General features: G+C 46.7%; 1 protein-coding gene across 1 annotated transcript in view; it reads left to right on the forward strand.

The window, feature by feature from the left end:
- Positions 1 to 268: 268 nt before the first annotated feature.
- EFHB (EF-hand domain family member B) overlaps positions 269 to 26,093 on the forward strand; it is a 250,589-nt gene continuing 224,764 nt past the window's right edge. The window contains exon 1 of the mRNA XM_078663999.1: positions 269 to 414. Coding sequence (XP_078520125.1) covers positions 352 to 414 — 63 coding nt within the window. The 5' untranslated portion in view covers positions 269 to 351. The remainder of the gene's footprint in view (positions 415 to 26,093) is intronic.

Consider the following 26,093-nt stretch of genomic DNA (forward strand, 5'->3'; position numbering starts at 1 on the left):
CCTGAAATATAGCCGTAAAAATGTACTATGACATTAAAAGTGTACTATATTTTAAAGAATATATTAAAAATTGCTTAAATTAACTGAGCTCACATATTAACATGGAATAATTCTAGCAGTCTTGTTGTTCTCTAATTTTTTCTCCATTTTTATAATATTATATTTAAGATGCAGTCACTCTTACTCGTCCATCATGGCCGCTCGCTTCGCAGCAGCCGGTAGGACACCTGCCATCTCCCCAGTGTCTTAGTCCGTCGTCTGTGTGTACGGTTGCTAGGCGACGGCGACGCACAGGCTCCCTGTGCCGAGGTCCTTGTACCGTGCCGGGTCCGCCGGTCTCAAGGGGGCATCATGGGCGAGGGGAGGCTGAGGTACTGCGGGCTCTTCGTTGACCGGTCTCCGCATATCGTGCCGGTGAGTGAGCGAAAGAGGGTGTCAGCAGGGCCAGCCGGTGTGTGAGTGCTAGGACATGCCACTTATTACCCAACTCCCACCCAAGGGTTGGCTGGAAAACATCCTCTTTTTAATTTCTATTAGACACTCACTTTTATTTTGTGGTATGGTCTCCGCCTTTTCTGAGAAATGCTCATCGCATACAAGTGGCAAACATTGGTTATGTACATTTTGATCAGGGCACAAGTCCTAAAAAAACAGAAGTAGGAGGGAACTAACCAAGTTGGGCAGTATGAAAATGACATCATGGCAGGTGGCATCACAGCGTGTGACATCACTGCGCCTGACATTGCGTGTGGCATCACAGGAAGTGGCATCACAACCCATGACCTCACAAGACGTGACATCAGATCTTAAGACCGAACACATATGTATAGCAGGTCTACCATGAGTACATTTGAGTGCATTACAATATTTAACAAATGAGATTTTGCATCAGTGTTGTGGCAAAAAAGTGATGAAACTTCACGCAAAACCTGGGCCTCAATGTAGGCATTTATTTTTCTAAAGCCCGCCACAAAGAAATTGAAAGATACACAATTGATGGATGGAATACAGAACAAATCAAAACATTCACGCCCTGTCAAGAGATCTGGGTTAAATCCAAAATGCTTTTGCTCACCACGCCACCCCAGTTTAGACCTGGCCATATGCAAATCGGTCTTGACCCTGTTCCTTGTGGGAACAGTCCAGCCCGAACTGCCAAGCCAGGTCCTCCCTGGACCGGAAACAAGCATCCTAGGACCGGTTTCGGGGTTTCACCCCTCTTCAGCCAGGATAGTTTGATTCCAGTGGCACAGTGAGCCCAGGACCCATGTCTGGGCATGCATGTTCTGGGGTGAATGTAAGACATTGTCTGCATTCTGTCCATCAATTGTTCTTTTTGCATTTGTCACCTCGAGTGGGATGGGTATGACATGGGTCCCGTGCTCTCCATGCTACTGGAATCAAGCTATCCTGGCTCATGAGGGCTGAAAGCCTGAAACCGGTCCTAGGATGCTTGTTTCCAGTCCAGGGAGGATCTGGCCTGGCAGTTCGGGCTGGACTGTTCCCATTGGATGCAGGGTCAAGACTGAAATGCATATGGCTGGGTCCAAACTGGAATGGCTTGGTGAGCAAAAAAAAGATGGATTTAGGCCCAGATCTCTGTACTGGGATGAATGTAAGACATTGTTCTGCATTCTGTCTATTAATTGTTCTACTTGTATTTGTCACCCCGAGTAGGACGGGTATGCCCAGACGTGGGTTTCGTGCTCTCCATGCCACTGGAATCAAGTTATCCTTGCTGATGAGGGCTGAAAGCCCGAAACCGGTCCTAGGCTGCTTGTTTCCAGTCCAGGGAGGACCTGGCCTGGCAGTTCGGGCTAAACTGTTCCCATTGGATGCAGGGTCAAGACTGAAATGCATATGGCTGGGTCCAAACTGGAATGGCATGGTGAGCAAAAAAAACGATGGATTAAGGCCCAGATCTCTGTACTGGGGTGAATGTAAGACATTGTTCTGCATTCTGTCCACCAATTGTTCTTTTTACAAAGAAATTGACAACAAGAATACTTATGTCTTTACATCTGTTCTGCTTAATTGGTTGCAAGGACTGCATTTTAATATATCTTATGGCTTAAGGCACCTACTACAGAGATTCTCAGGGACTATAATAATGGTAAGATAACTATTTGCTGGAGAGGTCTGTGTTTTGTCTAGTCCCATTTTTAAATCAAAGTAGCATAGAGGGTTAATAAGTCTCATGCAAAGCACACTATGTAAAATGATTTTTATTTTATGTAAATGGGTAAGTGGGTTACTGCTTCTAACACAGAGTCCTTTTTAGGTCTCGCGACCTATCGATGCGCGCATGCGCATCGAGCGGAGCGAGAATTCAAGTGGCGAAAACATCATGAAACCACCAGCTTTTTGCTGGCGTTTTCATGCAGTTCATGTGAACCACGTGTGCAAACATGAACGCGCATCAGCCTCCCTCCATTTGCCGCACAGCACATCAAAGGGCTTCGCCCAGCGTGCCCTCTGCGGCTTCTCCTCCCCTAATTGAATCATGGCCGGCCGCAGGCCGGCCGTACTTTCAGTTTCCCGCTCAGCATTTAGCTTCTCCTCCCCTAATTGAATCATGGCCGGCCGCAGGCCGGCCGTACTTTCAGTTTCCCGCTCTGCATTTAGCTTCTCCTCCCCTAATTGAATCATGGCCGGCCGCAGGCCAGCCGTACTTTCAGTTTCCCGCTCTGCATTTTTGTTGTTGTTGCTCTCTCGTGTCAGCTTTTAATTGCGTTTTTGTGGGGACTGCCAAAGTGTGCATATATTTATTTTCTTACTTGCGTGTTCTTTCTCCTGTTTCCATATTCCCAGATTCTTCTTTTTCATCGCTTCCACCTTTTTCTTCTCCTCCTCCCCTTTTAGTTTCATTCTTCTTATTTTAATTTCCATTTCCTTGCTTCTTGGTCTCCTTTTCTTAGTCTCCATGCTTCCCCATGTATTCAATATTCCACCCATCTCTTCTGATTTCTCTAGTTATTCATGTTTGTACTTTATCGTCTATAACACTCTTATTTTCCTTAACACCAGTACTCCCTTTGGTGTATTTTCTCTTTTTCCGTCTGTCTAGATATGTTGTCGTTCCCATGCCTCTTGTTCTCTAACTCTTCGCTCTGGCTCTCGTTTGTATGTTAATCTGCGTTCTACCCTCTCACTTACTTGCTCATCCCACACTTTTATCTGGCACCCCCTCTTTACCTCACATCTGTTGCTTTTATTGTCCCCGGTTCAACTTCTCTCTGTGCCATCTTCGTTTCTCCCGCGCGCGTCCTCTTCAGTGTCCTGTCCTGCAGCTGTGTCCTGGTGACGTAACGCTTCGCCGCGCGGAGGAAGTGTCAGCATGAGACCTGTGAGCACATTGTGAAACAGCGCGGTATCCGTAAAAAAGATTTATGCCACCAAGTCCAGGCTGCCTGGGGCGGCTGCCATGGCGAAAACTCCATAGCCGTAGATGCCTCTCAAAGGCTGTTTTGTAGAGCTTTTTATGTATTTAATTGTTATGTAGCGCGGTCTTAGCCTAAACCTGATCCACGGCGTGAGAGCACTTAATGTATTGGATAAATAACAAGCATTGGCATTGCCAATAGGTCTCGCTTGTGGGACCTTATAAGTATTTAGTTTTGCAGCACAATATCCTTGTTGCATAATCGGATATTGTGCTGCAAAACTAAATACTTATAAGGTCCCACAAGCGAGACCTATTGGCAATGCCAATGCTTGTGTTACTTGCAGTTCATAAATTGTAACCCTTCTAATATAGCACAGTAAGCTATCAAGGACATGTGGCCCTTACACCTGGTAACGCTCACAGTCTTATGTAACACACCCTGCACATTTATATACTGTACATATGGCTTATTGTCACCATATAATGTGTACATGTGATGTAAAGTTCTCTGACAGCCTGCAATGGGATGAACAGCACTATAACAGAAATAAAACACAATTGTGGGATTTAAATTGTTATTTATAAAAATACTGGGAGGGACAGACCACAAGACCTGACATTCTAACAGTGCATGCATATCTCATATACAGGAACTGAACAAAGTCAAAAGCATGCCTCCCTTAAGTACCTGTGAAGTGATAAGCTATGAGCTTTTGTTTCTCCTCCATGGCATTTAGGTGTGAGTCTCCCGATAGCTCCCAGCCAGGACACCAACAAAATGACTTAACTTTGGCCTTTGTTGTGGGCCTCGCTGGAATCTTATATGCCCCCTCGAGGCTTGCAAGTTGCTACTCTGACCGAAAGTAGACAATGTGCAGGCTCTGTTGAATGTGTTCTGGTGTTTGAAAATTACACTGGGACAATTTTTTTTTTAAATTATTTTTATTGAAACAAAACAGCTCCATCAAAAGATACATCCAGTAGCAGTGAAGAGGCAGTGGTACTTACACAGTAAATGATTAGAATAAAACAAACCAGATATCAGCAGACATAGCAACGGTCTACCCCCATGGCCTGCCCCAGTCAATTGTAGGTGGGTCCATTAGCCCGTCCCCCCCTCCCCGCCTAGCCCCCCTCCCTGGCCAGCGCCCTCCCCCGACCTCCCTCCCCCCCCTATCCCCACTACGGAGTGTTCAGAATCTGTCACCAGCCAAGGCTCATGACCTCCCAGGACGAGAGGGTGTCAAAGATTGGCAGTATGTGGTGCCCAGTGGGGGAGACCCCTACAGTGTAGCATCTGGGGTATCCAGGCCTTCCCCTCTGTACCTCCTCCAAGCCTGCCATATCCTTTCCCATTTTTTGGGGCATCCTCGTACACTGGGACAAATTTAGCATATTTCTTTGGGGCCCAACCTCTTGACAGGGTAGGCGGTGTCCACCCTGTAAAAAGAGTGGGTATACGCCATCTACCCGTATGTACTCTCGACTCGTACCCTGCATTTAATACTAAAGACACAGAACTTCCTCAATTCCAAGTATTGTTCTGCCTCTATTTCATAGAAAATACATCTTTTCAATTTCTATGGAAAAACCTCAACCCTCACTGATTTAGATCCTCATGCAGAAAATGATTTGTTTTATTGTATTTTTTATGTGAATGCATCTCTTATAATTTTCTGCATCTATGTCACAATCTTTCTATATTCGCTGCTAATTTATAAAACATATCAACTTATACATTAGTTTGTTTAAAAATCTGCGGAAAAGAAATAGGCAACAAGGACATGTTTTACAATAATTCTGTTCTAGATTACCTAATTGGCTGCAAAGAGGCTGTATTAAAAAAAAATATAAAGACATCTGCTGGAGAAATCTTTTCGTGCCCAGCAATTATGAAGGTTTTATAATAGTGTAAGAAAATACTGCTTAATGCAGTTCTGGTAGAGTACTGTGTTTTGTCCAGTCACCGCTTTGACTTATAAGGTATCATAGAGGGTTGACGTGCCTACGGCAAAGCACATTGTGTAACATGTAGATCCCAGATTTGTATTTTATGTAGCTGGGTAAGTGGGCTGCTGCTTTTGACACTGAGATCATTTTGTTACTTCCAGTTCATAAGTTGCAAGCCTTCTAATACGGCACAGTGATCTATTTACTGGCATTAAGGCACTGCATGCAAACTGTAAATCATGGGTTTAGATCATTACAGTGGTTCCCAAACATTTTAAAACCACAACCCAATTTTTAGAACAACAAACTTTCGCAACCCACCCAGCTTTAATAACCATGAGGCTGGAGTTTTTTTTTTAAAGTAAATGAAGTATCGTGTGGTGGCGCACTGTCATTTACAGATGGCACATTTTCAATTGAAATGGCAAAAAAAAATTCTCAGACATACAATTTTATTGATAAAACTATATTGCACACAAATGATAATGTGTGGAAATCGGGTTTAGTGAATATTTATCACTTGTGCACCAAGAAGTAAAGCGTCTTAATTTTCTTGATTCTATTTCAATCTTTTTTCCCATCACACATCAGAATTACATAAATGTGCTTCATTTTTGCTTTCCTAACTGCTGAATGTGTAAAGTTCATTTATAGCTATTTACATTTTGTTTCGTGTTACAAAAAAATGACATCTTATATCCTTTCCTTTCACACATCTGTACCCCGACAAGATTGTCACATATTTCACTTTATTTTTCTTTCTCTGATTGCAAAGTGAAAGAAGTTTGTTTACATTAAACCCATATTAAAAAAAACAGCAATTTGCCAGTAGACATATCCTGACATTTGATCTGTCAGGATGTGCAAATGTGACAAGATAAATACAGAATATAAAGATATCTTTATCTATTGCTACACACAGTTTGGGAAACACTGGTTTAGAACTTATTGTTTGTTTGATTCTCAATTTGAGGATTCATTAGGATCTAATAAAGTCTTACAGGGACAGACACCACGATCACTTTGTTACATTTTCTTTCCTGACTTTGTGTTTCTCCTGACCATTCACTGTTAACATATAGGACTACATGTACAAAGCATTTTTTCAAACATCCAGATTCCACAAATCGGGACGTTTGTGACTGCTAAAATGCTTTTTCTGATGTACAAAGCCCAATTTATGATTCAGTAACTTGTTGCTGAACCACATATTGGGTTTTGTTATTAAATATTTTGAAGGGGCGTGTTGAAGAGGTCCCTTCCTAATACTGAATTGGAATGGTATGTACAAATGATATGTGACCGAAATGTGGTTGCAAAACATTCGCAATTTACCTGCAATTGAAAGTTGGTGGTAACCCATTTGTAAATGGAAAGGGATCCCCAAGGGAACCCGTACCCTTTGTAAATGGTTGTAAAAATATTTCTTAAGAACAGTTAGTGGTCCAAGGGACCAATGCCTACTCTTAAGAATTGAAACTTCAAAGTTTCATCTTTTGTTGCTGGAAACGCAGCCCTTTTTCCTTTAAGGGAAATGGGCTGCATTTAAAACAAGCATTTACAATGCAATGGTCTCGGCATCATTAAAGGTAGAGCTATTGGCATTGCTCATGACATTTTTTTTTCTTTAAATCATAAATAAATGGCATTGTCATTTACATTGTCAATACACACCACTCTGCACTCAACTGCACTCACCTGAACTGCACTCAACTGCACTCACCAGCACTGCACTCACCTGCACTCACCTGCACTGCACTCAACTGCACTCACCTGCACTGCACTCAACTGCACTCACCTGCACTGCACTCACCTGCACTGCACTGCACTCACCTGCACTGCACTGCACTCACCTGCACTGCACTGCACTCACCTGCACTGCACTGCACTCACCTGCACTGCACTGCACTCACCTGCACTGCACTCACCTGCACTCACCTGCACTGCACTCACCTGCACTGCACTCACCTGCACTGCACTCACCTGCACTGCACTCACCTGCACTGCACTCACCTGCACTGCACTCACCTGCACTGCACTGCACTCACCTGCACTGCACTGCACTCACCTGCACTGCACTGCACTGCACTGCACTGCACTCACCTGCACTGCACTCACCTGCACTGCACTCACCTGCACTGCACTGACCTGCACTGCACTCGCCTGCACTGCACGCACTGCACTCGCCTGCACTGCACTCGCCTGCATTGCACTCGCCTGCACTGCACTCGCCTGCACTGCACTCACCTGCACTGCACTGCACTCACCTGCACTGCACTGTACTCACCTGCACTGTACTCACCTGCACTGCACTCACCTGCACTGCACTCACCTGCACTGCACTCACCTGCACTGCACTGCACTCACCTGCACTGCACTCACCTGCACTGCACTGCACTCACCTGCACTGCACTCACCTGCACTGCACTCGCCTGCACTGCACTGCACTCACCTGCACTGCACTGCACTGCACTCACCTGCACTGTACTCACCTGCACTGCACTCACCTGCACTGCACTCACCTGCACTGCACTCACCTGCACTGCACTGCACTCACCTGCACTGCACTCACCTGCACTCACCTGCACTGCACTCACCTGCACTGCACACACTGCACTCACCTGCACTGCACTCACATGCACTGCACTCACCTGCACTGCACTCACCTGCACTGCACTCACCTGCACTGCTCACCTGCACTGCACTACTCACCTGCACTCACCTGCACTGCACTCACCTGCACTGCACTGACCTGCACTGCACTCACCTGCACTGCACTCACCTGCACTGCACTCACCTGCACTGCCCTGACCTGCACTGACCTGTACTGCCCTGACCTGCACTGCACTGCACTGCACTCACCTGCACTGCACTGCACTCACCTGCACTGCACTCACCTGCACTGCACTCACCTGCACTGCACTCACCTGCACTGCACTCAACTGCACTGCACTGCACTGCACTGACCTGCACTGCACTGACCTGCACTGCACTGCACTCGCCTGCACTGCACGCACTGCACTCGCCTGCACTGCACTCGCCTGCACTGCACTCGCCTGCACTGCACTCGCCTGCACTCACCTGCACTGCACTGCACTCACCTGCACTGCACTCACCTGCACTGCACTCACCTGCACTGTACTCACCTGCACTGCACTCACCTGCACTGCACTCACCTGCACTGCACTGCACTCACCTGCACTGCACTCACCTGCACTGCACTGCACCTGCACTGCACTGCACCTGCACTGCACGCACTGCACTCGCCTGCACTGCACTCGCCTGCACTGCACTCACCTGCACTGCACTCACCTGCACGGTACTCACCTGCACTGCACTGCACTGCACTGCACTCACCTGCACGGTACTCACCTGCACTGCACTCACCTGCACTGCACTCACCTGCACTGCACTCACCTGCACTCACCTGCACTGCACTGCACTGCACTCACCTGCACTGCACTCACCTGCACTGCACTCACCTGCACTGCACGCACTGCACTCACCTGCACTGCACTCACCTGCACTGCACTGCACTGCACTCACCTGCACTGCACTCACCTGCACTGCACTGCACTCACCTGCACTGCACTGCACTCACCTGCACTGCACTACTCACCTGCACTGCACTACTCACCTGCACTCACCTGCACTGCACTACTCACCTGCACTGCACTACTCACCTGCACTCACCTGCACTGCACTCACCTGCACTGCACTCACCTGCACTGCACTCACCTGCACTGCACTGCACTCACCTGCACTGCACTGCACTCACCTGCACTGCACTCACCTGCACTGCACTGCACTGACCTGCACTGACCTGCACTGCACTGCACTGCACTGACCTGCACTGACCTGCACTGCCCTGACCTGCACTGCACTGCACTCACCTGCACTGCACTCACCTGCACTCACCTGCACTGCACTCACCTGCACTGCACTCACCTGCACTGCATTCACCTGCACTGCACTGCACTCACCTGCACTCCACTGCACTCCACTGCACTGCACTCACCTGCACTCGCATGCACTGCACTCACCTGCACTGCACTGCACTCACCTGCACTGCACTCACCTGCACTGCACTGCACTCACCTGCACTGCACTGCACTCACCTGCACTGCACTCACCTGCACTGCACTCACCTGCACTGCACTCACCTGCACTGCACTGCACATACCTGCACTGCACGCACTGCACTCACCTGCACTGCACTGCACATACCTGCACTGCACGCACTGCACTCACCTGCACTGCACTCACCTGCACTCACCTGCACTGCACTCACCTGCACTGCACTCACCTGCACTGCACTGCACTCACCTGCACTGCACTCACCTGCACTGCACTCACCTGCACTCCACTGCACTGCACTCACCTGCACTGCACTCACCTGCACTGCACTGCACTCACCTGCACTCCACTGCACTGCACTGCACTGCCCTGCACTGCACTGCACATACCTGCACTGCACTCACCTGCACTGCACTGCACATACCTGCACTGCACGCACTGCACTCACCTGCACTGCACTCACCTGCACTGCACTCACCTGCACTGCACTCACCTGCACTCCACTGCACTGCACTGCACTCACCTGCACTGCACTGCACATACCTGCACTGCACGCACTGCACTCACCTGCACTGCACTGCACATACCTGCACTGCACGCACTGCACTCACCTGCACTGCACTCACCTGCACTGCACTCACCTGCACTGCACTCACCTGCACTGCACTCACCTGCACTGCACTCACCTGCACTGCACTGCACTCACCTGCACTCCACTGCACTGCACTCACCTGCACTGCACTCACCTGCACTGCACTGCACTCACCTGCACTCCACTGCACTGCACTGCACTGCCCTGCACTGCACTCACCTGCACTGCACTGCCCTGCACTGCACTGCACTCACCTGCACTGCACTCACCTGCACTGCACTGCCCTGCACTGCACTGCACTCACCTGCACTGCACTCACCTGCACTGCACTCACCTGCACTGCACTGCACATACCTGCACTGCACTCACCTGCACTGCACTGCACATACCTGCACTGCACTCACCTGCACTGCACTGCACATACCTGCACTGCACTCACCTGCACTGCACTGCACATACCTGCACTGCACATACCTGCACTGCACTGCACTCTGCACTCACTACTCTGCACTCACTACTCTGCACTCACTACTCTGCACTCACTACTCTGCACTCACTACTCTGCACTCACTACTCACTACTCTGCACTCACTACTCTGCATTCTGCACTCACTACTCTGCACTCACTACTCTGCACTCACTACTCTGCACTCTGCACTCACTACTCTGCACTCACTACTCACTACTCTGCACTCACTACTCTGCACTCACTACTCACTACTCTGCACTCACTACTCTGCACTCACTACTCACTACTCTGCACTCACTACTCTGCATTCTGCACTCACACTCTGCACTCACACTCTGCACTCACTACTCTGCACTCACTACTCTGCACTCACTACTCTGCACTCACTACTCTGCACTCTGCACTCTGCACTCACTACTCTGCACTCACTACTCACTACTCTGCACTCACTACTCTGCACTCACTACTCACTACTCTGCACTCACTACTCTGCACTCACTACTCTGCACTCACTACTCTGCACTCACTACTCTGCACTTTGCACTCACTACTCACTACTCTGCACTCACTACTCACTACTCTGCACTCACTACTCTGCACTCACTACTCACTACTCTGCACTCACTACTCTGCACTCACTACTCTGCACTCACTACTCTGCACTCACTACTCTGCACTCACTACTCCGCACTCACTACTCCGCACTCACTACTCCGCACTCACTACTCTGCACTCACTACTCTGCACTCTGCACTCACTACTCACTACTCTGCACTCACTACTCTGCACTCACTACTCACTACTCTGCACTCACTACTCACTACTCTGCACTCACTAACTACTCTGCACTCACTACTCACTACTCTGCACTCTGCACTCACTACTCACTACTCTGCACTCACTACTCACTACTCTGCACTCACTACTCACTACTCTGCACTCACTACTCACTACTCTGCACTCACTACTCACTACTCTGCACTCACTACTAACTACTCTGCACTCACTACTCTGCACTCTGCACTCACTACTCTGCACTCTGCACTCACTACTCTGCACTCACTACTCTGCACTCACTACTCACTACTCTGCACTCACTACTCACTACTCTGCACTCACTACTAACTACTGTGCACTCACTACTCTGCACTCACTACTAACTACTCTGCACTCACTACTCAGCACTCACTACTCTGCACTCTGCACTCACTACTCACTACTCTGCACTCACTACTCCGCACTCACTACTCCGCACTCACTACTCTGCACTCACTACTCTGCACTCTGCACTCACTACTCACTACTCTGCACTCACTACTCACTACTCTGCACTCACTACTCACTACTCTGCACTCACTACTCACTACTCTGCACTCTGCACTCACTACTCACTACTCTGCACTCACTACTCACTACTCTGCACTCACTACTCACTACTCTGCACTCACTACTCACTACTCTGCACTCACTACTAACTACTCTGCACTCACTACTCACTACTCTGCACTCACTACTCTGCACTCACTACTCACTACTCTGCACTCACTACTCACTACTCTGCACTCACTAACTACTCTGCACTCACTACTCACTACTCTGCACTCACTACTCACTACTCTGCACTCACTACTCACTACTCTGCACTCACTACTCTGCACTCACTACTCACTACTCACTACTCTGCACTCACTACTAACTACTCTGCACTCACTACTCACTACTCTGCACTCACTACTCACTACTCTGCACTCACTACTCCGCACTCACTACTCCGCACTCACTACTCCGCACTCACTACTCTGCACTCACTACTCTGCACTCACTACTCTGCACTCACTACTCTGCACTCACTACTCTGCACTCACTACTCACTACTCTGCACTCACTACTCACTACTCTGCACTCACTACTCACTAGTCTGCACTCACTACTCACTACTCTGCACTCACTACTCACTACTCTGCACTCACTACTCACTACTCTGTGCACTCACTACTCTGTGCACTCACTACTCTGCGCACTCACTACTCTGCGCACTCACTACTCTGCGCACTCACTACTCTGCGCACTCACTACTCTGCGCACTCACTACTCTGCGCACTCACTACTCTGCACTCACTACTCTGCACTCACTACTCTGCACTCACTACTCTGCACACCACTGATATCATGGAATCTTCCACCACACTTTCTAAAACTCTATAGTCCGAAGCATAATAGGCACAGAACCAAAAGAAGGGTAGACATTGCTTAAAATAATCTTATTGTATTTATGAGAAGCAAAAGCGAGACTGTGAAATGTGCTGAATATCAGTTTGTTACGAATCAACAGAGTGGAGTTAGAGAACCAAGAAATAGTAATTTAGAATCCGGGTTAGAAGGAGTAGTAATCACAAGCTGAGGATCAACGGGCGCGAAACAGCGTGGTGGGCGCGCAGGAGACGCAGCGTGAGCGTGCACATCAGCTGAAGATCGCCGGAGAAGACACCGAGCCTGCCTGCTGCCGTGACTGACCCGCTGCAGAGGGAAAGAGCCCGGTGAGTGGGGGTAGAGGGGGTGGGGGGCGGCAGAGAGGGAGTGGGCAGAGAGGGAGGGTGTGTGTGTGCGTGTGTGTGTGTGTGCGTGCGTGTGTCTGTCTGTGTGTGTCTGGTGTGTGCCTGCCTGCCTGCCTTTGTGTGTGCGCGTCCACAGACCCTGGTCGGCTCGTGCACCGCTCTGTACTCCCTTGCGAGCTTACTCGGCGACAATAGTTCTCGTTGCCGAGACCTAAAAAAATAGATTCCTTTATTTAACAGCAATCACAGAAATGGTGCTCTGCTGACTGCAGATGGCAGCAAATTGTAGTGGTTCACAAATTATGACCTGTCTCATTAATATTCATGAGGTAGGTCTATTTGTGACCCACTACCAATCGGTAAAGAAACTGAAATGAGTTTCCTACATTAGTTTCCTAATTGTAAGTCACAAACAATCACAATTAGGATTTCGCTATTCCTAACTTTTGTACATCTAGCCCTATAGTGTCTACCAATATGGATGAAATGTGACTCCTATACCTTGTAACCCTCATTGTCTTATGTAACATTTCTTCTTTATTGATTACACCCTTGTATGATTTATTGTGTCTCTGAGCATGAAATAGAGCTCTCTGAATCCCTACACTGGGATGAGTAGCTCTACAAAAGAATTAAATAGGAACAATATTAGTTGCCGCTTACATCAATAATTATATAATTACTTATAAAGACAAATGGTGCAGTCTTTAAGTGCATGCACATCTCTTACATAGGAAGTTGAACAAAGTTAAAAAAAACTGCTTCCAAAGTTGAGTTTCTCTTAAGCACGTGTGAAATTATAGCGAGCTGTGCACCTTTGTTTCCTTGCATTGTTTGAGCTTCCAGGTATTAGGCTTCAGATAGCTCCCATTTAGTATTACACTTGAACAAAAGGAGGGCTGATGGCCCTTCAAATCAATCCTTTGTTTTGGGCCCAGCTGGAAGTGTAAATAAGCAAGCCACCTGCATGTTGCTGCTCCGAATGACATATAGACAACATGCAGGCGCTGCTGAAATGTGTCCCAATGTCTTAAAATGACACCAGGAAAAATTCAGCATGTTTTCCTTTCTCGGACAGATCCGGCCTAGAAATATCTGCCGGAATCGGGTTCCAGCTGGATCCCCCTATTTCCCAGCACTGCCCACCTCCCTGTAATTCTTAGGACAGATGCATGTTTAATTTTGAGAAACAACACCCTCTAATTCTTTGTCAGTGCCACCCCTTAATTTCTACGCCACACTTAGCACCCTCCAATGCACAAGAAACAGATTTACAAGAAAGTGACGCATCTACAGAGATGCATCACTTTCCTTGCGCCACCCTAAAAAATGCTTGCGCCACCATGGATGCACTGTATTTACAATACAGCGCACCGTGGCAGAAGAATTTACAGATGCGTCAGAAATTCTGACGCATCTGTTGGGGCAAAAGTCAAGCATTGCTGGAGTCGTGTCGCAAGCATGATGCAACTCCAGCAATGCATTTTGTGACTTATTCCCACTACACTCCGTCACTCCTTATGCCTGCTTCAAGGTTTTGACGCAGTGGCGTCCTAAAAGTGACGCAGTGAAATCTTGTAGATTTCACTGCGTCACTTTTACGAGGCTTTCCTGCGTAGGAACACCCCCCTGCATACATTATACCTGACGCAGGGATAATGTGACGCAGGGCTTTACAACATGAAGCATCTCCCTAGATGCATCACGTTGTAAATTGTTTGCGCAACTGTTGTGCCAAAAAAAGTGACACAATGGCTGCGTAAAGAGGCTCAAGGGGCTTGTAAATCTGGCCCTCTTTGTTCTAGTTACCACATAACCGTCTGTAGTCTTAGCCTGTGCACTTTTGTTGATCCAAAAAGCAGCCGCTTTACATAACAATACAGAAAATACTCCTTACATTTCTCATGAATCCTCCCCATAAATTTCAAAGTAATACACAATTTTCAAGGCACACATCATTGTAGTTTACAAGACCCACAAACACCCAATTTGAACAAAATGAACTTTGACTTCTAAAAAGCAAAGTAATGATGAAGCTCGTGTGGGCCTCACTCTGATTTTCAGGAACTGTGCCTCCCCAAATTTGCATATCTCTTGACCCCAGAGTTGGAATTGGACAAAAAATCACTCTGGGAGCACACACCTACACGCCTTGCCCAAGCGCATGGATACCCTTTTGGTTGATAAGTGCGCTGTACAAATCAACATAACATAACCATCAAAGTTTACAAAGAAGGGTTATTTTGGGGAGTAATAAAGTCTTGTTAGTACAGACAAACCCTATCACTCCCTTATATTTTAAATCCTGACTTTGTGTTTCTCATGCACTCTTAACATATAATGTCTACAAGCATGGATGATATGTGACTCCAAAACCAGCTGCATCAACCTGCACCCTGGCTTATCTTTCAGACAAGCTCAACATCTATGGTGATTCTCAGCACACCCGAAGCAGTAGCGGCCCGTGGAGGGAGAACAGTGGGGCGGTAAGGCGTGGCGGGGGAGGGCATGGTGGGGGATAGTAAAAATCAGAATATGGTTGATCGGAGGTAAGTAAACAATTAAATAAATAAAACAAATTTTGTTGCGCGTGCTGCATCGCAAAATGCAATGGAGCACGCTCAACGAAATTCATTTTATTTATTTAATGGTTTACTTACCTCCGATCATCCATATCCCGGTGTTTACTACCCCCCGCCCCACCTCACCGCCCCACGGACCTCCTCCACGGGCCGCTACTGACCCGAAGTCTGGACACGACTAAAACTAAGAGGTGTAATTAAGAAATATTAAGGCAGCAGTCCTTTTCCATTTATGCAACCTGTATCTGGAGCAACATCTCTGTATCCATCAGGACTGCCCCAATGCTGAACCAAATTAGGAAAGAGTTGAAGATTCACCTCTTTAAAAGATACTACATCATGATGCATCAACCATCCGCAACCCAGCATCCTCTTGTATTACTTGTTAATTCAAAGATTTAAGCTGGTCTTTGACAATGTAAAAAAAACATGTATAATTGCCTAATCCCTCATTGGCATATTTAATTTACCTATTATATGGTATTCACTGTACTCAGGGCCTTTAAGTTAAATGACACTAGTGGACTGCAGCACCTATTGTGCCACCACAAAAGTGACAATGCAAGTATGTCTTTAGCCGTATGCCGGCAACCTGAGTATACAGTTTTAAAGCTGCAAATTCGACCTGGCAAAATGAACCCTTTGCTAGGCCCAAAGCATCCTTTTTAATACTTATAAATCACCCCTAAGGTAGGCCCTCAATGCCCATAGGGTAGGGTGCACAACATTTAAAAAGCAGGACATATGTACTTCAGTTTTACATGTCCTGGCAGGGAATAATCTCCAAAGTCGTTTTCACAGTGGCAAGACAGGCCGTCCCATAGAAAAGCACTGGGTTACGGTATTACACCTTATAATGCACAACTTCAGTGTGAGAATGGCTAGAACCATAATTAAAGGGTTTAAATTAATAGGAATTACAAATCCAATCTGATGCTAAAGTTGGCCTTAAAATTACTATTTTAAAAATGCCAGTTTTAGAACGTTTTCCTGCCTAAAATATTCTAGGAGCTCTTTCATAGATAATCCTCACCTGTCACCTGGCAGTCTGCTAAGAGGTGTGAATAGTTCCCAAAGAAATGGGACAAAAGGGCCATGGCCTGGAAGAGGTGTGACCTCCTCCTGACAAAATTGCATTGGGGAGGTGGCCACCAACCGTACAAGCTTTAAAAGGGCAGTTATTGTACTGGAGAGATGGTACTTACAACTGGGCCTTCCTATGTTAGTGTCCCATTAGCCAGAGTGACAACAATCACAGTGGGGGGACAAGCAGTCTCAGAATTGCTTTTGCCTTGGCTCATTTACCCAGACACACCTCCGGGGTGTACACAGAGCTCTGACCAAGGGAAAAAAGATTCTGACATGTTGGATTTGGCGGAGCAGGGCACTGTGGGATTGTTTAAGACCAAAGCCCCAGGTAATTAGGTCAAAGTTGATAGGGTTGCCGCTGGGAACCTTTTCCAATTTGGTTAGGGAGATACCCCTATCCACAAGTTAGTGGGCATACAAGTGGCACCCCTGGATACCTTCTTCAGAACACTGCTGGACTTGTATAAGTCAGGACAAGGATTGCACATGCTGAAGCCTGCCTTCAGAAAGAGTACTGCACCTACTATAACCTGTGGATGGAGACCCCAAGGACTGAACATTCCCCTACTTGCACCCAGGACAGAACAGTGACTCCAAGGGGTAGTTAGCTAGCCTGTTGTTAATCTACAAGATCACAAAAGCCCACCTTCATGAAGAGCCCAGCTGCAAAGTTCCAACTGGACTTGCCCTGGACCCTGCTGGTGGCTTCCTCTGGAATGAGTCCTAATTAATGCTAGTCAAATCAAACGATGAAGTTCCTAGATGGTGTAAACGTGGGTTATGACTATTTGCAAAATGAAACACCATTAAAATGCCTTATCTTGCTCAAATCTTGGTATGTTGCAGCACAACTCCTTATCAAGTGTCTTATTAAAGTTATTTAAGTTTTAGGAGTTATTTAAGTTTTAGGACAATGTATAAAACTTTTTTCTGGGGTCAAAATAAAAAAAACTAAAAAAACTCCAATAAAAGACAAAAAGTACCTGTTGATGGGAGTTTGGCTTCTCTTATATCAGGGCTTAATCTAAAAATTGTACTCACCAATTCGATGAATCAGTTTAATATTCTAGATCTTAAATCACCAGGATGTGTACATTTCTGTTTAACCGTTCCCAGAAACATAATAAGGTCTCCCACATTTACCATCTCGACTTCAAAAAAGCCACTAGGTGTTTAGAAAAAAATATTTGTGGACTGGGAACATTACTTGACTACGCCAATAGGCTCCTCCTCCTAGTGGGATATACCACAATCATAAAAAAACGAAGCCCTGACCAGCAGATCCTATAATACAGCAAAACTTCTTCTTGTGACTTTATTGGACTCCTTGGAAACTTTATAAATAAATCGTACAGAAAGATGTTAAGTCAATGAGTATAATGTTGCAGGTTCCTTGTAGCCTATAATTGATGCCAGGACACTCATTTAATTAAATAGCAGGCTTATTATTTAACCGCTGCGTTTTTAACTACAGTACATCGGGAGCGCCGGACGGGCTCTCCTCACTCATTGAAGTCGGCGCGCCAATGATCTAAAATGGCCGCCGCCGGAAATCCTGAAACGTCATAGCCGGTACTAGAAGGCTAGACCGCTACACCACATCTCCCCCTTTCACAATCTTTTTTTTAACATTGAACAGTCTTACTTTCTCTCCATGTGGAACCCCTCAAACCTCCTGGGCAACATGATTCTCCTGCCCCTCTGCGTCTGCAAGTCCTGCTGGGTGTTTACTGGTGACGTCTCTTAGTCTCTGGGCTGAGCAAGGGCTCACGGCTTTCATCCCCATCTTCTTGCTCTTCTCTTATTATGACTCTGCTAGGGGTGCTGGTTCCTTGTCTATCTTCCCTGTCCTTCTCCCACGGGTTTTCCCTTTGGCTGATGCTTCCCTTATTTCCCGTGGGGTTCCTAGTGGTTCCTTCTGTTCCTGGCGTGTCTCTCACATTCTCTTTCACCACATCCCAGTTCTCCACGCGTTTGCATTTGGCCATGCGGTCTTGAGACCATACCTTGCCATCGCTGAGCAGCGCAGATCTGGAATACGGCTCCACTACTCGAAGGGGAGGAGTGAATTTGCTTTCTCCCTTCTTCTTTTGAACTGGTTGTCTGACTCTCACCCATTCTCCTTTCTCCAGGTTGGTTTCCTGGGTGCTGCCCCTCTTGTTATATTGTTCTGTGTAGATTGCCTGAGCCTTCTCTAGGTTCCTGCGGACGACTGCCGGTGACCACTGACTCTGGATCGTAAGCCGCTTTCAGGCAACGTTGTCCTTTGTGAACGGTTCTCGTCCTCTCAGAATCCTGAACGGGCTGTATCCTGTGGATGTCGGTGTTATGCGGTACGCCCACACCAATTGCTTCAACTCCTTCTCCCAGTCCTTCCCTTGGCTGATGGTGGCCTGGATGGAGCCCATGATCACCCGGTTAAATCTCTCCGCCAAGCCGTTACCAGCCGGGTGATAGACCGGGGTGTGTCTGACCGCGACACCATTTCTCTCCATGAATTGGGCCCATTTGGTGGAAACAAATTGGGGACCATTGTCACTCAGTATACCTTTTGGTATTCCTTCCCGTATGAAGACGTCTGTGAGGAACACGAGTATTGTCTCTGTTTCCGTGTCGTCCGTCACGTTGATTTCGGGCCACTTCGAGTACCTGTTCATCAATACTGTGATGTACTTCTGCGTGCCTTGAGAGTCTAGGACAGGTCCGAGAATGTCAATCGCTACTTCCTCCCACGGATTTTCTGGTTGTTCATGCACTCCCAAGTGTGGGCGCAACAGCCGTTGTGTTTTGTCCACATTGTTGCACTGTTCACAGGAGCAGACGTATCTTTTGATCCTCTTGTCCATCCCCGGCCACCAGTAGTCTTCTTTCACCCTCCTTTTAGTTTTGACTATCCCTTGATGTCCTTCGTGACCAATGCACAAAAGTTGTTCGATCAGAGAGTCTGGTGGTACACTTTCCCACTCCTCAACAGGAAACACGGGTTGTCCCCCACCGATAACTCTTCTCTGACTTCCCATAACTGTTTGAGATCTTCTTCTAGCATTCTATTATCTGGCCATCCAGTGGCTACATACGACTTCACTGCTTCCAGCCTTTCGTCTTTGATGTATGCGTCTTCCCACTCTTGGATGCTTATTGCTTTCTCAGGGTCAGTTGTCGTCGCTATTACGTAATCCTCTAATTCGCTCCTGCCTTGTTCTTCTGCGCCTTCCTTTGCTGCCGCTCGACTCAGAAAATCGGCGACTTTATTCTTATGGCCAGGCAGGTACTCAACGTCGTATACGAAATCTAGCAATCTTAACGTCATCCTAGCGATCCTTGGAGTCGCTCGCTCATGGCCGCTGGACATTAGCACCTTGCTTCCTTGCTTGATTCCGGTCTGGGAAAGACATGGCTTGGTAGTTCGGACTGGACTGTTCCTATGAGGCACAGGGCCAGAGCTGATTTGCATATAGCCAGTGTCTAACCCAGGGTGGTGTGGAGTGCAAAAAAACGATGGATTTAGGCCCAGATCCTTGTACTGGGGTGAATGTATGACATTGTTCTACATTCTGTCCATCAACTGTGTTTTTTGCAATTTTTACCCCGAGTGGGCTGGGTATGCTCAGACGTGAGTCCCAGGCTCTCCACACCACTGGAGTCAAGCTATCCAGGCTGATGAAGGTGATAGCCAGAAACCGGTCCTTGGATGCTTGATTCCCGTCTGGGAAAGACATGGCTTGGTAGTTCGGACTGGACTGTTCCCTTAAGACGACTTATCTTATAAATTGCATGTTCACTTATAAATTGCATTTTCATCTACAAATGTGCATGAACTTATCACAACTCTGCTTATTAAGCTAGGCTTTAGACTGAACAGTATTATTAAATCATCTTACAGTCTTAGCCATTGTATATGATTCTGTATGCTTTTTCCATTTGAATAACAATGTCGAATTTTCAGAATATTTGTGCAGATGACTGTGTTGAATGTATAATTGTATGTATGTTACTTAAGGGAGTAGCAAACTGTTGATGCTGTAATAAGTAGTTAGTGACAATATATTAATGATAAATTGTTTGATATTGTATATATTTTATATTCTTGCAGATTATCCTTATATTGTGGGAATGTTTTAATGTTTATCCTGATGAAGGTGTTGGCTGATAAACCTAATTGCCAAAACCGAAACGCGTTGATGCCCTTGTGTATTGGGATACACTAAATCAATGGACTAGACAACGTCTCCAATTCAAAAATATTCTTACAAAATTGGAGTATGATTTATATAAGTCGGACTACAGTATCCCGTTCTATTTTTTAACCAATGTGTTGTTTTGTTCCCACCTTGTGACTATTATCTGCATGTATGATGTTAGGATATATTGCTTATCCTTTTTTATTGTAAAATTTTTTAATGGTATAATAAATTGTATACTCTTTATAATTCTCTGACTATTTTTACATCATCTTGTTTGCTGCCCAAAATGAAAGTATGAATTGACCTGTGTGTGGTATAGATGTAAATTTCTTTGTTTGCTTAGAATTGGTCCAGAGGGGACGTTATTTTGTGACATACTGTCTTTTGGAACCCTACCCCTTTGGCGTTTAGGGTCCCTCTCTTTAATTAGAGAGGCTGTTCCCATGAGGCACAGGGTCAGAGCTGAATTGCATATAGCCAGTGTCTAACCCAGGGTGGTGTGGAGTGCAAAAAAACCGATGGATTTAGGCCCAGATCCTTGTACTGGGGTGAATGTATGACATTGTTCTACATTCTGTCCATCAACTGTGTTTTTTGCAATTTTCACCTTGATTAAAGGCTTGTGATCAGTTCTTACCGTGAATTTTCCTCCCCACAGAACTGCCTGAACCTCTCCATCGCCCACACAGCAGCAAGCATTTCTTTTTCAATGACGCTGAACTTTTGTTCATTTGGGGCCAGCGCCCTTGATGCAAAGCTGATGGTGGAGACCTTGCCTCCCGCAGACTGTTGTGTGAGCATCGCACCTAATCCTCGGTCACTAGCATCTGTGGTCAGTATTGTGTGAGCTTCTTGGTCGAATCCTTGTATGGGCACCGCTTCACAAATGCTCCGTTTCATTTCCTCAAACTCTCCTTGCTCTTCCTTACCCCATCGGAATGTGGACTTGTCTTTGAGTACTTGACGCATGTGATGGGTTTTCGATGCAAAGTGTGGCACGAACTTTCCGTAGAACTCTGCCATCCCTAGGAACGTTCTTATGTCCTCCTTGCTCTCTGGAGTGGGTGCATATTTGATGGCACTTACATTCGCTGCCTTTGGTTCAATGCCTCGACTGCTTATTTCGTGCCCTAAGTATGTGACCCGTTTTACTCCGAACTTACATTTGTCCCATTGGGCAGTGAGCCCACTGTCTCTTAGGGTGGTCAGGACGTCCTTTAGCTTCTTATCGTGGTCCTCTCGCGACGTTCCCATGATCAGGATGTCGTCCTGGAAGTATTGGATGCCTTCCATTTTGTGGAAAAGGTGATGCATCAACTTTTGGAAGACTGCCGCTGCGGACGCCAGCCCGAACGGCATTCAAAAAAAACTTGTAACACCCGAAGGGCGTGATAAACGACGTCAGGTGGTTGCATGACCGGTGCAATTCGATTTGATGGTAGGCTGAAGTGAGGTCAATCGTTGAAAACCATTCCACTCCCTGCGTCTTGGCCAGCATTTCGTTTATTTTGGGGAGCGAGAACTTGTCCACTACGATGCATTTATTTAGTTCGCGGAGGTCCACACACAGCCTCACTTTCCCGTTCGGCTTCTGCGCCACCACCAACGGTGCCAACCACTCTGCGCTGTCAATAGCCTCTATCACCCCGTTGTCCTCTAGCCTCTGCAGTTCTTTTTGCACTGCTGCTCTAATCCTGAATGGGATGTTTCGTACTTTGTGGCTTTTGGGTTTTGCCCCTTCCATCAGGCAAATTTTGTGCGTATACTTTGTAAGGTGCCCTATAGTGTCTCTGAACACTTCCGGGAACTCTTCTTTCCAAGACTTCGCTTCATACGTCTCGGCTTCTTCCATCGCCAGCACTTGTGTTCGCCCTCCTGGGTTCAGATTTATCCCTAGGGCTCCTTGATCTTTCCATCCTAGCACGGACGGACCCTTCTCAGCTACATACAACTTGCCTCCTGTTGACCTACCCCTGAAAGTGAAGGTTAATGGGCAATATCCCACCATGGGAATGGGCTCTCCCGTGTATGTCACCGGATGAATGTCTGATGGCAAAGGTTGCCGCCCCACTTTGGGCGCAAACTCTCTCTCCCAAATGCTCCTCTGGATGATCGTGTAGGGCGACCCTGAATCAGCTATCATGGTCATCTTCACTCCACCTATCTCCATTTCACATTTTGGCTTCCTCTCAGTGGCTCCTTCGATACCTAATATCTGATCTCCAATCATCAGGACTTCGTCTTCCTCGCTTCTATCCGCTTCTTCGTCTCCTTGGACAGACTCTTGTGCCACATATTTGACTTCGTTCCTAGCCAGCTTCCTTCTGCACACTTTCTCATAATGTCCTATAAGGCCGCAGAACGCGCACTTGGCGCGATAAGCCGGGCACCCTTTGTCGCTGGCAGCGTGTGCTGTGCTTCCACACCTATAGCACGCATTCTTGCCCCAGTTCCTTTGTCCTTGGTTCTTGTATGTTTTCTGGCCTTGTCTTTTGTTCATGCGTGGTCCTTGGTGCCCCGTTTGTTGCTTGGCCTCCGTACACTTCCTGTCCGTCACTTTGCATACTGCTGCGCTTTGGTTGGTTTCTTGCCTCGCCGCATCTGCACACCTTTTTGACATCTCTGCCTTCTTTACAAGCGCCACCACTTCCTTTAGGGGTGCGTACCCGTTTACCCATAGTTTTTCCTGGACCGACGTGATGATGGTGTGCATTATTATTTGATCGCGGATCAATTCCTCCTGTAAGGTTCCAAACTTGCACGTGAGAGCCAACTTCTGCAGTGCCGCAACATATTCATCCACCGTTTCACTTTTTGCCTGTTTTCTTTGGAAGAAGTTGTACCTATCGATGGCCGTGCAGACCACAGGCCTGTAATGGGCATCTAGGTCTTGAAGTGCATGTTGGAAAACATCCGTGTCCGTGGTTGGTCTGTCCGGTTTCACTAAATTGAGATATACCCTCTGGCCCGCTGGCCCTAGGTTGTGCAACAATATTTTCTTGCGTCGAGCCTCTGTGAACTCGTTTTCGCCTTCTTCCTCTAGTGCTGAGAGGTAGTTGAGGAAGTATTGCTTCCAGTCTTCCCAGGGCATGTCGGGTTCTCCCATTTTTGGCAGGAATGGTACCGGGATAGTTAACGCCGACGTTTGGGCGCACATGGTTGGGCCTCTCGCAGCGCTGGGCGCTTCCCTTTCACTCTCCTCTGGCTCTGAGGTGTGAGGTAACTCCTCTTCAGTCTGGACGGCTGCTGGCTGGGCTTTTTCCCTTTCCCGCGCTTCTCTGTTGCCTTGGGGCTCCAGCGCCTTTGTTTAGGGGTTTGCTGGCGCATGCACGGCCTGCCAGTGCTTATATTTCAGTGTTTAAGTGTATATGTGCCCTCTGCGCGCTAGCCACTTCTCACCGCTCTTCCCGGGAGGACTTGCTCGTGTTGCTAGCACAGTTTCTGTAGTCGCCCGTCTCTGCCACGCTCCCTTGCTTCTGTAGGTGTCCGGTGGTATGGACTAGGCTGTCCTGCGCTGGTGGGTCCGTGATATCATGGTCGGATCCCGTCACTCGTCGCCATTATAATGTTGCAGGTTCCTTGTAGCCTATGATTGATGCCAGGACACTCGTTTAATTAAATAGCAGGTTTATTATTTAACCGCTGCGTTTTTAACTACAGTACATCGGGAGCGCCGGACGGGCTCTCCTCACTCATTGAAGTCGGCGCGCCAATGATCTAAAATGGCCGCCGCCGGAAATCCTGAAACGTCATAGCCGGTACTAGAAGGCTAGACCGCTACACCACAATGAGATGTAAGGAAGATTATGCAGGCTACTTTCCTATGCTCATTTATTGTGATGCAATTCTCTAATGGTGCAAGAAAATATTTACCAACAAAACATCCATCACAAATGTAGATCTCCGGCATTCTCCTTCTGTGCTATAACTGAATGCCCTTTCATCTGCTAGCATTCAGATATAATTTGCATTACTTGGATTGCTAGAGTCCAGTTATTGGTGAATTAATCATGCCTTCATTACTAGAATTCATCAAGGAAGGTTTGTATAAATGATCAAGCTCCTGACTTGATAACACTAGCAAATTTAAAGAAAGTCTGCTACAGGCTAAAACATGATGAACTTGTCTTCACTTCCATTTGGTGCAGATATCCTGATGTTCATGGTTAACCTTTTATATTCTTCTTAGACACACTTTGGGTAGTAAGTGTTTCTGTTATTAGTTATTACTGCTAAATGAAGTGTTTGAGTTTCATCCAAATTTATATACACAACATTTATATACTATAATATAGTAGTCATGTGCTGAATGTCTCATGTATTGCTAATTTCGTAACATTGCTCTGTATTTGCTACTTTCTAAGCATGTTATTTGAAGCTTCTTCTTTAATAAATTGTTTACAATGTCAAAAAATGAAATAGCTGTCAGGCAACATGTTGACGTCAGAGGTCCTTTTTGTAGAGTGGAAGGGTAAATAGCCTGGAAGTGCAGCTTCTTTTTCATAGTATTCCAGTGTCCGGATCTTAGATACTTGTAATCAGTGACATACAAACAGACAGACAGTAACACACACGTTGGATTGCCTTTTCTGGGTGCTTATATGGGCATGTGTGTTTGTGTGGACTGCTCTGTGGGTGCAGCCGCTTCCTAGTCTTGTGTATCTTGGTTAACCTTCAATGGCTGGACTAAACAACGTGCTGTTTCAGTCCCTATCATCTACTTCACGTGAACGCAGAAATACCCATTTGCTCAGCATCACATGAGCTAGGAAGTAAAACTAATACAATACGTTGTGTAGTTGTGTTTCTGTGTGCGGTCCTAGTCAGTTTCTCAAGTGTCAACAAACACACACCTTATGTAAGGATTGCAGGAAATACAAAAGAAGGCAAAGAAGTGTATGTAAGTAATAGTAACCCCGCAGAGAAGCCTATATGAAGGAAATATGTACAGTGAAGTAGAGAGTATGAATAGTCTTATTCACTCCCTTTGTGATGATGAGTTTTAGTATATTTACAGATCGAGGGTTGGTTGCTTGGATCTTATCTCAGCTACTTGACATACTGCTTGATTTTTGGTTGGCAAGTCAAAAAAATAGGCTGATATAAATTGTGAGCTACTGGAATTTTTGAAGTCTGCTTGCATGTGCTTTGTTAGTGAAGTGCTTAGTTGGAGCTGGAGGTTTCAGGTGGGGACCACTGGCACTTATTTG

This window comes from Lissotriton helveticus, chromosome 10, assembly GCF_964261635.1.
Source record: "Lissotriton helveticus chromosome 10, aLisHel1.1, whole genome shotgun sequence".
In the NCBI taxonomy this organism is placed as follows: domain Eukaryota; kingdom Metazoa; phylum Chordata; class Amphibia; order Caudata; family Salamandridae; genus Lissotriton; species Lissotriton helveticus.